The 12,824-nt window shown below is 40.1% G+C and overlaps 3 protein-coding genes across 3 annotated transcripts; 2 read left to right on the top strand and 1 right to left on the bottom strand.

Annotated features, from left to right (window-relative positions):
- Positions 1-1,090: 1,090 nt before the first annotated feature.
- On the bottom strand, positions 1,091-2,959 carry LOC136260623 (uncharacterized). The gene is made up of 3 exons (XM_066054429.1): positions 2,831-2,959; positions 2,519-2,759; positions 1,091-2,473 (listed from the first exon to the last, which is right to left on the bottom strand). Exon 3 carries the CDS (start codon positions 1,733-1,735, stop codon positions 1,385-1,387), a length of 351 nt encoding a protein of 116 aa, XP_065910501.1. The 5' UTR covers positions 1,736-2,473; positions 2,519-2,759; positions 2,831-2,959; the 3' UTR covers positions 1,091-1,384.
- A 1,819-nt stretch (positions 2,960-4,778) lies between these two features.
- On the top strand, positions 4,779-8,250 carry LOC136261121 (uncharacterized). The gene is made up of 4 exons (XM_066055091.1): positions 4,779-5,015; positions 5,902-6,054; positions 7,798-7,929; positions 8,080-8,250. The coding sequence occupies exons 1-4, from the start codon at positions 4,779-4,781 to the stop codon at positions 8,248-8,250; spliced, it is 693 nt and encodes a 230-aa protein (XP_065911163.1).
- Positions 8,251-9,806: 1,556 nt separating this feature from the next.
- LOC136261595 (uncharacterized) lies at positions 9,807-11,623 on the top strand. Its single transcript, XM_066055623.1, has 10 exons — positions 9,807-9,926; positions 9,992-10,212; positions 10,262-10,384; positions 10,441-10,566; positions 10,615-10,683; positions 10,736-10,821; positions 10,928-11,060; positions 11,115-11,223; positions 11,275-11,351; positions 11,412-11,623. The coding sequence occupies exons 2-10, from the start codon at positions 10,072-10,074 to the stop codon at positions 11,541-11,543; spliced, it is 996 nt and encodes a 331-aa protein (XP_065911695.1). The 5' UTR covers positions 9,807-9,926; positions 9,992-10,071; the 3' UTR covers positions 11,544-11,623.
- The last annotated feature ends 1,201 nt before the right edge of the window (positions 11,624-12,824 follow it).

Genomic DNA, 12,824 nt, shown 5'->3' on the forward strand with positions numbered 1-12,824 from the left:
AGTAGTGACTGCTACATCCCAGGGGTAATTCAACTGTCCTGATCCAACAATGTGGCTGAACTGACCATTGAGATTCAGAAACACCAACACACGACTATTTCCCCTGTCAGCAACAAACACTTTATCATTGTGGACTGCTATAGCTATTGGATTGATCAGTTGACCATTGTCAGTTCCATAGTGTCCAAACTACAGCAAGTATGTACCATTAACATCAAACTTCTGTACCCTGTGGTTACTGTAATCAGCCACATACAAGTGATCATTGGCATCAAATGCTACTCCAAATGGCTCGTTGAATTGACCATTGCTGGTCCCTTTTTGCCCAAATTTTCTAACCAACTTATCTTGACCGTCAAATACGTATACACAGCCATTACTAGAATTACCGTTTGTCACTGCCTTTACTCCATCCTTACCAAATGCAATGCCAAAAGGATTACCCATCTTGCCATCATCATTCATAATCTTCTTGAGCTTGTTCACAGTTTTGTAATCCCAGTGCATCATAATAGTGTAGGGGCTTCCTTTACCTTCATTGGTAAATGACAACTTCACTTCTCCAACTTGTTCAGTTATAAAAGAAGAGGAGTAGCTCCCATCATTGTTATCTTTCACTTATACTGGAATGACAGTCCTCCCCTGCTTGATTGTGCTAGTACTACAATGTGGCTACCTCCCTTGGAACAGCGTTCGTTGTTGTAATTCTTAGTGAGGATGGTAAAATCAATTTTGCTACCAGCAAGTGCTTGTGCAGGAATACCAGTGACTTCACCATTTTCAAAAATTTTCCACTTGTGATCCACTAAAATTGCAACTTATAGCTAGTTATGGTCATTTTCATACTCCACTATTAATATAAAATGATCACCTTAAAATCTTATAAAACAACAGACCGAGTTTGATCTAAAAAATAATTGGTTTGTACATCACTGTAAGTTTGTTTGCTATTTCCTAGTTTCAGGTCTCAGTCACTTATCTCAAATTGCTTCCAGATTCAATCTAGCCACAATTATGTTTCAACTATAGGTAAATATGCTCCCACAATCCCCTGAAATCCCTTCAGTCATTCCCTTTACTGACATTTTGCTACACAACAATCGTGATAAAATAGAACACAAAATATGTAATTCAAACACAAAAGAAAATTTTGTCCGTATGTACTACTACCACCCCCCAGGTCTCAGGTTTGGGCTAGTTGCAAAAAATAGTTTTTTTAGCCACTGCAATTGTCTGGTATGGCAACATCATCAAACAATTGGCCAAACTGTGGAAATGACTCTTTGTACTCCTTTGAAGGCCATTGTTAGAAATTCAACTGGTTCAGTCTCCAACTTGCTATATGAATTAGTTAGTCTATTCACATCATCTCCTACTTGTTTCTTCATATAAACAATGCTTCCTGGTCTGATCCATTCTTCACTGCATCATTCAGCTCCTTCACACTCAACAGCTGTGCTTCTACAAAATCTATTTGTTCCAATTGCAGTGAGATTACTTTTTTCTTTTTTGTTGACAACTCTTGCAACTTGTTCTTTAGATCTTCTCTTTGTTGTTGTAGTTGTCGGTGAAGTTCGTCATAATACAAGTCAATCTGTTGATCAACTTCAGTGGCCTGTGATGTAATCTTCTTCCCAGCAGCTACCACTTTCTGATGTGAGGTAGACAATTTGTTGATCATTCCCTCAACTGGTTCAATCATCTTCTCCAGTTCCCTCCTGTGTTTCTTCGCCATTACTTTCACAGAATCGTGCACATGTTCAATGTGTCCAATGGTAATACAGTAATGACACACAAGCTGGTCATAGTCTCGTGCCCAGACCGCTTTTTTTCTTTTTGTGTGAAAAAGGGTCTGGTGGATCTTCAATACATTTTTTGTGCAGCCGGATCTACAACTTTTGGGGATCGTTGATTGGTTGTGATGAATAGCAAAGGCTTGTTAACGAAGTGACAATAGTAAATACGGCGCGCGTACCCAAAGATGCAGCCTTGCCAAGCAAACGTGCGCCGTATTTCCTATTGTCGCTTCGTTAACAAGCCTTTGCTATTCATCACCACTAATCAATGATCCCCAAAAGTTGTAGATCCGGCTGCACAAAAAATGTATTGGAGATCCACCAGACCCTTTTTCTCCGCCCCCACACAAAAAGAAAAAAAGCAGTCTGGGCACAAGACTAAGCTGGTCACATGTCTCACAGAAAAAAATCATCTCCAGATCATGGTCGGTACATAACATCGACTTCACTTTGGGTCAAACATCAACTTGTATCTTTTTTGACTGCAACTCGACCAGCTCAGTAATGTTGTGGTTTTGCCGATATTCCTTCAAATTCTTGTGAACTTCATGACAATATTCACACAGGAAGGTGACACAATCAAGACATACAGCTACTGCTCTTCCCTCTTTGACACATGTGTCACATTTTGCCTCATCTTCTCCCTCAACTCACGTTTCAAATCAACTTCATCTAGCCTAGTAGAAGATTAATAAAGAAATTGTTTGGTAATTCCTTCACACCTCCACACACTCGTTTCTCTACTAGCTGTGACACTCTGGACAAATGATGTCGGAACCTGTTTCGAGTGTAGTTTCTCCATACATCCTTCACAGTAGGAGTGATGACAAGGGAGATATTTGGGCTTCTTGTAAATTTCATAACACGCTGGACAATTCAGGAGACCTGCTACCTTCTTCATTCGCTTTGCAGCCATTTCATAAGGGCAATTCTATCTGACGGCTAAGCAGGTGAAGTGACAGTCTGAAAGAAGAGAGGAAAGAAGAGATAACCATAGCTATCAAGCGCACAAGAAATAGCACGTTATGGCTAACCTTTTGTACCTTCGCAACCGGCAGAAAACGCCATGTACACGTCCCGAGTACAGTAGTATCCGGTGAGCTAGACTTGGAGGAATGGAGAGGGTGGGCGTGACCAACTTACTACTGATTGTTTAATTAGCAGGACCCACCAGGGGCGTAAGAAAAGTACTAGTATAAAAAAGATCAGGTGTATAATGCATATCCCTCTTTAATGACACTGAACTACAAATTCGTAATAAGTACATAGTTACTCTACATAGTTAAGTAATTGTAATGTAATTAATGTATAGCTGTACATTTCTGGCTGTGGGCTGTCACGCTACAGATGGTCCCCCGCCCCAAGTGGTCCGGCCGGACCAACTAGCGCACTTCAGGCTGTCCGGCCGGACCATGTGAAGTTGCGTCAAGTGGTCCGCCCTGCTTCAATTGGTCCCCCCAATGAAACAGCTGTATAGAGGCCGGTTAGATATGGGTTACTTGTTCGTTACCGGAAAACTCAGTTATGTGGATGTTATCAGTAGCTTTCCGGCACACCGCTGCCTTTGATGATCGTGTCGAAAGGAGTTCAAAGGTGACTGGCAGCTGTCGACTCAGCCATATTTTATATTGATACGGTTGATCTACAGTCTAAACACGTGTCAGTTGCTGAACAGCGACTGTTGGCCTCGACTGTTGGCGTGACTTTACTTTATTTTTATTTTTTTTTATTTATTTTTTTTTATTTATTTTTCTTTTTTTTTCTTTTAAACCTAATTTAATTTAAAAAGCAGAAAAAAGAAAAAGCAGCTAAACCTACAGAGCCTACACAGGCCTACAAAAACACCGCATGGACCGCCAGCATACACACAGCAAAACCCCCAGACATCGGCCTTAACAAGAAAGCCCTGCAGTCTACTGGCCAAACTGCAGGGGGTGGGAGCATGAAACAGAGTTCAACTCCCACAAAGGACTGCCAGGCAACAGGCTAAATAGGTGTAAAAATGTCCGGGAATTGTGGCGCCACAGACAAACAGAGAGTTGCTCTAGCAGATGGCGGTATGCTAGGCCACGAGAAATGCCACTTCTGGTGGTTGTCCTCAAAGCAATATCCTGCAAGACAGGACGACTAGCAGCAGACCACAAACCCAAGTACTCAACCACCAGGGGGACAAAAACACCTCCAGCAGCCTGTACAAGCTCATCATGGTGAGCATCCTTATCTTCTTCTCCCTTAGCAGCAGCCACACCTGCTGAAACTGCAGACCGACCCAACAGAGATTCTTGTAATGGACAACGTACAGTAACATCGAAGTATGCAGGCTTCCCATGCACAAAGTCAGGGTGAAAAACATCACCCGGGCGATCCAATCGGGAACCAGCACACCGTTGCTCTTTACGGCAACCAGTGTTGTCCTGAAGTAAAGCATGATATATTACATCACATAAAGCATCGTGCCTACGTATACGTATGGGTCCATGTCCACAGCCAAGCAGATGATCACCAAATTGATCAACAACACTACCACATGGGCAGCGAACTGGAGAAGTGGCAGAAAAGAGAGGGACACCAAGCCAGTATCGAAGAGAACATACAAACTCCTGTGAGGACATGGATAGGCCTAAAGAATCACAAGGAATGGCCCGAAGCCATGAACTGGTACAGGGGTCAGCAGAAATTGAACGAATTCTGGCTTGGTCCCGAATGGTAAGTGAATTAAGCAAAAGGGTCTGACGGGCAATATCAAGTTCATGTTGGAAAACACGCTGCCCACAAGCTGGATGGATAAGATCAGGAAGGGAATCACTGTTAATCAAGGGCAGCGTGACTTTACTTCAAGGGCAGCGTGACTTTACTTCGAGGGCAGCGTGACTTTACTTGATTCAAGTTTATAGCTGTACTGATTCGGCTGAGGGCTCGTCACTTTAATTCGCACTTTAAGGACGATTAGAGCAGTATTTGTAACAGTTCAGTTTAAGGATGATGGCGGATGGCTCCGCTAACCCTGCTGGTCACAGTAGCAGCAGCCAATGTACGGAGTCGGAAGATAGTCGTGGAGAGATTGAGAGACAACTGCACGAGGATGTTTTACTGTATCTTCAAGAGCAGAGGTACAGACAAGAGTGTACAAAGAACGAGAAGAGGTGTATTAGAAGAAAGGCAATGAGGTACACTTTAGAAGATGGAGCGCTTCTGTACACCAAACAGGACAAGACCAAGGTAAAGATTTACTATTATAATGCATCATGTATGCATAGGACGGAGGTGGAGAAGCCAGCATTAGGAGGCCGTGGCATAGACTCCCCGAGTCGGGCTTACTTTCTATAATTGTAGAAAGAAAGTGGCTCAGCCACTTACTCTAATAGAACAGTCAGTTGCTCTAATAGAGCAGTCACACTTAGAAACTGCGAATGCAGCTGCCAACGTATAAGCCATTGTATTTACAGTCTACCACGTGTCCCATGGTTCCTTTCTGTTATTTATTACATCTGGCTAGCTTCCAGATAATTGTACTATGAAAACTTAAACATATAGTTATGTTTCTGTCTCCCTGCCATATTTATTATTTGTTTAATCACAGTAACCCTGAGTACAGAAAGCAAACCTATGAGCCAGGAATAAACTTTTGCAGCAGTGACTATATGGCTTCCAAACTTTTCACTTAAACAGGGTGGGTCAACTGAAATAAAGTTTTGGACCATTTTAGTGAATTGCTATGCACAGCTGAATAAACAAAATTGTCACTGTTCTGTTGGAGTGGCTGGCTGCTATAGAGTATTTCTGAACTTTTGCAAAATCAATGCAAAACATACATATAGTGCAACCTCTGGTAAATGAAACAGAACTGATTCAGTTTCCACTGAAATAAGAAGTTCTTTTCGTTCAGGATGTTATGGTTCCGGTACTTGGTAGCCACCTAGTTTACATGGCCTGCTGTTGTCTACATGGACAAATTGCTTGGTGTGATAATTTCTCTTTTAGTTCAAGACCCTATTGACTCTCTAATTCTAAGTTGTATAGAGCTGTAGGGCCATATATAGCTGCTGACTCAGCATACTATAATGCAGTGTATGTGACTGGTAATACAAGTGTATGGTTTGTATAGGTCAGATACATACTAGACCCGAAAGAGAAAGAGCGGATATTGCGAGGTTGTCATGTACACCCTACATCAGGTCACATGGGGACAAAGAAGACACAGGCAAGGATTACAGAACGCTACATGTGGCAAGGAGTAGGAAAGGATGTAAAAGCATTTGTAAGTACATACCTATACAGCTATACCTTGGGGGTATACATATATGCGGAAGTATATCATGCAGTTGATGCCTTGCAATTTAGAATAGCAGACTAATACTCAGCTTTCACAATACGTATACCAAACAGCTATGTAATTTGATTGCTTATTACAGTATGATGCCCCTGTTGCATCTTTTTGGTCTTGTCAGTTTTACTTTATGATAATGTTGTAGACATATATAATAATTATGATTATGTTGAAAATTTACCCTGCTTGCATGCTTCTATACCACTTGCAACTGCAGTATTCTGTTTTCTAAATAGCTACATAAATGAAAAATGACCCAATTATATCAATCAACATGTTGGAGTTGCTATAGAACTGTATTGCAAAACTCTATTAATTTTATATGCTTTCAGGTTGTAAAGAACAATGGTTTACCATGCACGTATACATAATGCCTTTGCACAAGATGCAAAATATTTCATCAGTAATAAACTTGCATCATCACATTTTTCTATACATCTAAGGTGAAGGAATGAGATGTGTGCCAACGGATGACAAAGAAAATGGACACAGGGGTACCAGAACTTAACCCTATTCCAGTTGTAGCAACTTGGTACCACATTGGAATAGACTTTGTCGGACCACTAAAGCACAAGTCCACTCAAGGAAATTGCTATATTCTGACAGTAGCAGACTACTTTAGCAAGTTTGTTCAGGCATTTGCTTGCAGCAATAAGGAATCCTCAACCGTGTTTAGTGCTTTGTTTAAGGTATATATATATGTTGTGTGTATAATGCACATATTTACTTAAAGTTTGCAAACACTTGGACGTATAGACTAATACAGAACTACAGTATATGTTTGTTAAAGCAGCTATATAATATGGGTCGGAAAAGAGTTGTATAGCCAGTTATGTGGGCCGTTTAACCCGTATTCTCCCAGCATACCAATTCCAGTATTCATTTTCTACGTCTAATTGAAACATTTTGTATAGCTGTATGAAAACCTTTGGCTAAATCACTTATCTTAGCAAGATGTGAATCTTGCTTACTTGGATGTCAATAGATTAGCTTTAGTATTCCTATCCTTTCACGCGGCTGCTGAAACTTATTAATTTTGTCATAGCTTCATCATAAAGGATCCTTTATAATTAAGCCTATCACAATCCTATGCTATGATCACCAAAATATTTTGACTTGGTTACTGGATGGTAGAAAAGTAGCTAGATAGAGATGGTAGAGAAGCAGCTAGGTGCTGAAAATTTCAACTTGATTGCTTATTGTATGTAGGACTATGTAAAACAACTGCACAATATTTGGGAGATTACGGAATACAGAATAACCGTGCAGAAGTAATACATGTACTTTGAATGTTTGTCATTAATGTGAAACTGTGCATGCAGTTAATAGCATCCACAGGTGTCCAAATTGACTTAAAGAATACTTTTGTATGTTGCATCTAATTCTGTTTCCATGCAGTAACAATAAAACAATGCAAAATAAAATCTACTAATACATTCGGAAAAGTTCACACATATACATGAACACACACACGCACGCACACACACACACACACACACACACACACACACACACACACACACACACCCAAGACAAAGCAATGTATTATAGTGTGCTGCAAAAATGTAATTAAATACTAACAGAATGAAGTAGTCATTATAACCCAAGCAGCCACCAGAACCATGCAATTCAAAGTGTACCATGTTATTTACTTGCATATTACATACTTTACAGTTATTCATGCAGTTTGGATTACCAAGAGTAATTACTTCTGATCAAGGAAGTGAATTTAACAATTGCCTTGACAAGAAATTGATGAAGATGATGAAAATTGACCACTGTTTGACTACCCCTTACCATCCTCAGGTAACTACTACTCTACTATCCTATATTATATGCTATGTTGTAACTAATCAACATTAATAGTTGCATGGTAAAGAAATGCATAGTGCTATAATATGCATATTTACCTTATGCACTTTAAGTAGATACAACTGTATTATGTGTCTGTTGTAGGCAAACGGCTTGGTTGAGCGTTTTAACCAGACCATCCAGAATATGCTGGTAAAGTTTGTTAATGAGAAAAAGGAACTCTGGGAAGATTATTTAGACACCTGTGTTTTTGCTTACAATACTTCTAAACACGAGTCATCAAAATATTGCCCTTTTGCTGTGATGTTTGGATGACAAGCTCTGTTACCTGTTGAAATTCAATCTCCCAAAGAAGAAGATATCGTACAGCACTTGGATCATAATGATGAAGTTATAGAACAACATTTCATTCATCAAACAAAAGTAGCACAAATTGTGAAGGAGAACATACTCACCGCTCAAAAGCGTCAAAAACAAGTGTATGACAGGAAGCACCATAACCCAGCTACATTCAAAGTTGGAGCATTGGTTCTTAGAAAAGATATGAAGAGGAAAAAGCGGGCTGGTGGAAAAATGGATTATAAGTGGCAGGGTCCTTATAAAGTTGTGAAGTCTGTTGGTAAAGGAATTTTTCAGATCCTAAACACCAATGACATTAAACAGACTTTAAAAGTCCATGGTACACATTTGAAATTGTTCTATCCACCCAAGAAGGTATATGCATGTATGTGCGGCACACAGGTGTGTGTTTATGTAAGTTATAATTGTATAGGCAACTGGTTGTATCTCAACATCTCATGACGAAATCTCATGACGAAAGTGATAATAGTGGCAACACATCTGTCAGAAGTGGAAAAGGATCCATTTCACATGATCCTAGTGCCAGTGTGAGCGACAAGTAAGAACTTATAACTGCATGTTAATTGATGTAATATTATCTTGCAATACATAGGAACCATGCAACTCGATATCCCAGTATGATGACAATATCAAGACTGACCAAATAGAGGAGGACAACACATCAGTTGTTACTCACAATACTTGTACACATACTTCAAAATCTCACAACCCAACAGTGTCCATTATCTCACATGAACCTAGTGCCACCAAAAGTGATAAAGTAAGATTATTTGATACTATACTGTAATATTTATATCATGTACATGTTATAGGATCCCATCTTGACATCTCAGTGTGATGAAGATACTAAGACCAAAATTTTGGACCAAATGGATGATGGCAACATATCAGTGCTCCTACATGCTCATACATCTCATGATCAGAGTGACTCTTCTTCAAGAACGTCCATTTCTTATGATCCTAGCAGCATCATGAGTGACAAAGTAAGTAATGTATAGGCTTATTGCCAAGCATGGTAACTATGGTTGTAGTGCAGCCAGCATACATACTTTGAGTAGTTTTAATAAGCTCACTGATTTGCTGGTTACATAGCTACTGTAGCATACTATATACACCCATGTGGAATTCTATATGAGTACATGTAATAGGAACCCAGCTATCCCAGTTTGATATCACGATGGGATGAGGAAGATATCACTCACTGTAAAGATCTAGTACGAATGAATAAGGAGCAAGGGCACAATGTATCAGTTGCTATTAATGTGGTTAGAGGTTCCTCCAATTCGTTCTTCACATATCTTACTAATGTCTATTTTCAGAATTGCCCATTGGTTTACAGTTCCCCCAAACAAGCAGGAGGCTACTTCCCAGAGTTTGGCAGTTTTAGTGCACCTGCGCTATCACCTATTTACAGCCAAAAACTGGAACACAATGAATTTAAAATAAAGCCTACATCTGATAAAGGTAAATTGTGATAGCTGGAAAAACATCACAACAGTTCCAATAGGAAAGAGGGTTGTTGATATGATATTCTCACCACCAAAGCACATTGTTACCAAGAGAAAGCTGAATTTCTCTGATCTGATACGAATTCAGTTAAGCCATTGAGACGACGTCGCAAGCTTATAAAGGTTGTATTTTGTTGTGATAATTCCTTGATAGCTATTGTAATTATTGTGTGCTTACCATTACACAGAGATGTGAGGAGTTTCAGAAAAACACCGTAAGTCCGTAACAAAGCCTCCTACAATAGCGGAACCATCAGTGGTAGCACCTATGATTGCGACAACAACAGAGACAGTGGAATCCAAGATAACAGCCACACCTAACGTAACAGCTACAATGTCTACAGCAGTAACAGGAATGATTAATACAGCCAGAGCCAACAATGGAAGCATCATACCACTTACAGCCTATGTATGTTTTTGTGCTGTGGTACATATGACTCATATATATATACATACAGGATCAGCTAAAAGCTATCTGGAAAAGAAAGCCGTGCTATGTAATTAAAGCTAGGTTTGGACATTTGGTTATACATCAAGGTAGCTTTCACAACTTGAAAGGAAATAACTGGTTAAATGATGAGGTCAGTGCATTGTATTATATACCTCTAAATTTGATGCACTAAAATTAATGTTATAGATAGTGAATGGATATTTACGCATGCTAGTTGAATTGAGGAATGACAGTTTTGCTGTCTTGTCACAAACCATCACTGCCTGGGTTAATCGCTCAAAATCTGGGAAATCATCGCACCTTTTAAGCAAGGTAAGATCACAAATGCTACGTGGAGGAGTTAGTTTATTCATACTATAGGAGACGCTAAGCACCAAAGTGTTTATTGTTGGAATGTACAATCGTGGAGAAAACCACTGGATATTGATTGTAAGCAATTTGCATAGGGTGATACCAATACACTTGTTGTGCTGCTCTGTAGGCAATCAACATGGAAGAAAAAAAGTTTTACTACATCGATCCTCTTGGACCATCGCGAGCCATACGTGGAGCATACACAGGTTTGAAGTATGTTCAATACTGTAACATTGACTGTTAACATAATTAGACAGTGCATCACTGTGAACTAAATTGATGCAATGCACTTTTACACCTAGTTTTATATGCTCCATAGAAGGTTCTTTGCTATGAGATATAACTGCGTTGGTCAAGACAACGTCTCATTGGACAATTTTGAGCTCATTCAGCTCAAGAAAGGTGTGCAAAAGCCAGGAGACAGCTTCAACTGTGGTGTTTTGAGTTTAAAGGTATAACATCTCGCTTTTGTAGCTAAGGCTATAAAGTTTGTGTATTATACACAGATTGCTGAACAATTGTTAAATTTTAACCGTATCGACAAAGACGCCATTTTGCAAATGAATATGAAGAAAGCCAGAATAGATATAGGCACAGCACTCCTCGCCAATTCAAGTAGTTTGCTCTGCGTTAAAGTGTGCATATATACGTGTGTTTCAAATTCAGTTGACATGACTGAGCGCTGCATCATGTGTGGACGATCTGAAGAAAGTTTTCAGCATGAAGATTATACTGATCGCTGGGTATGCTATACAAATATATTATTCATGTGAGAACTTTATGTATATTTATTGTGTATGTAGATCCAGTGTGGTAACTGTAATGCGTGGGTGCATGTAATCTGCTCAGGAGTAACTGTGGATGACCCTTCAGCACCCTCTTATGAATTTAACTGTATTGATTGTGTCAAACAATGTAAAGACTTTACACATTAGCTAATGACTGTAACAATTGTTGATGTATATTGGCAAACTTTGCTAACTAGTTAGCTATTTCATGGCATACATTAATTATGCTAGCTGCATCGCTTTTATGGCTAGCTATATAGCCTGGCATGACGCATGTCAGTGAATACTGACATTAGTAGTGAATTGACAACATAGACTGATCACCGGCATCATGGCTGAGAATCCACGAAGCACAGGCCTAGCCGAGCATACAAGGCACAGCCTGTAGCCTCATACCCGATCACTGGCACTGTAGCTTTATAGTTTAAAAACAAGCTGTACGAAGAAACTGATCCGGCCGTGTTGCTTGCCGCGCCTGGATCATATTCAGCGTGGGGGACCACTTGTAGCAGAGGGGGACCAACCGTGGCGCTCTAGGTTGTCCGGGGGGGACAAGTTGAAGTGTCTCAAGTGGTCCGGGGGGACCATATAGCGCGGCTTTAACTAGTCCGGGGGGACTGATTTTGGGGGGACCAATTGTCGCATGACAGGGCACAGGTTGCCCACAGACCTTTGACGCAGGTTCTCCTGCTTCAAAAAGCATTATAAATAAAATTAAATATCACGTGATATGAGTCACAGGGATGTTATATACAGGGTATCACAGATAATATACAGGATTCTTGCAATATTAAAATTTAAGCGCATGCGCGCTTGGATCAAGAAAACAATCAAATATTCAAGTTTGCCGAGCACTCCAAGTTAGTCAGGACATCAGAAGAAACAAAATTGGGAAGTTGTAGACTAATTAAAATAGCCATTGTGACGATTGTACGCATGCGCTTAATTTAAACATTGCAAGAACCTCCACAATTCGCTGTACCTGTACTGTACTGTACCCTGACGCTGCGTGGTGCACGCAGGGATGTATGTATGGGGTTAGCATCTTGACACCAAGACTAAAATGAAGACTCTAGTACATGGTGGGTGACTGCCACTGACTGGTAACTTGCCCCTCCCCAATGAGTCCTCAGCTTGCGGTCATCTGAGAAGGCATGACTTCTTGTACATAGTCAGAGATTCCAAGTGTGGTACAGAGGAACCTGCAACAAGGCAGAAGCCTGACATTGTAATTAACACGTTAGGCCTCATATGATTCAGCATTAGCTAACATTGTGACATGTTATGTAAATTTTGCAGTCCTTTCAGCTTGATGGCCAAGCAGACGTATAATTTTAATGAATTATTTGACCTTTTCATTGCAAAAGCAATCTGGCCAAGTGAGAATAACAGCAGGAGCTATGTTGCAAGGGAACTGACCTGGCATTA

Source organism: Dysidea avara, chromosome 7 (genome assembly GCF_963678975.1).
Source record: "Dysidea avara chromosome 7, odDysAvar1.4, whole genome shotgun sequence".
In the NCBI taxonomy this organism is placed as follows: domain Eukaryota; kingdom Metazoa; phylum Porifera; class Demospongiae; order Dictyoceratida; family Dysideidae; genus Dysidea; species Dysidea avara.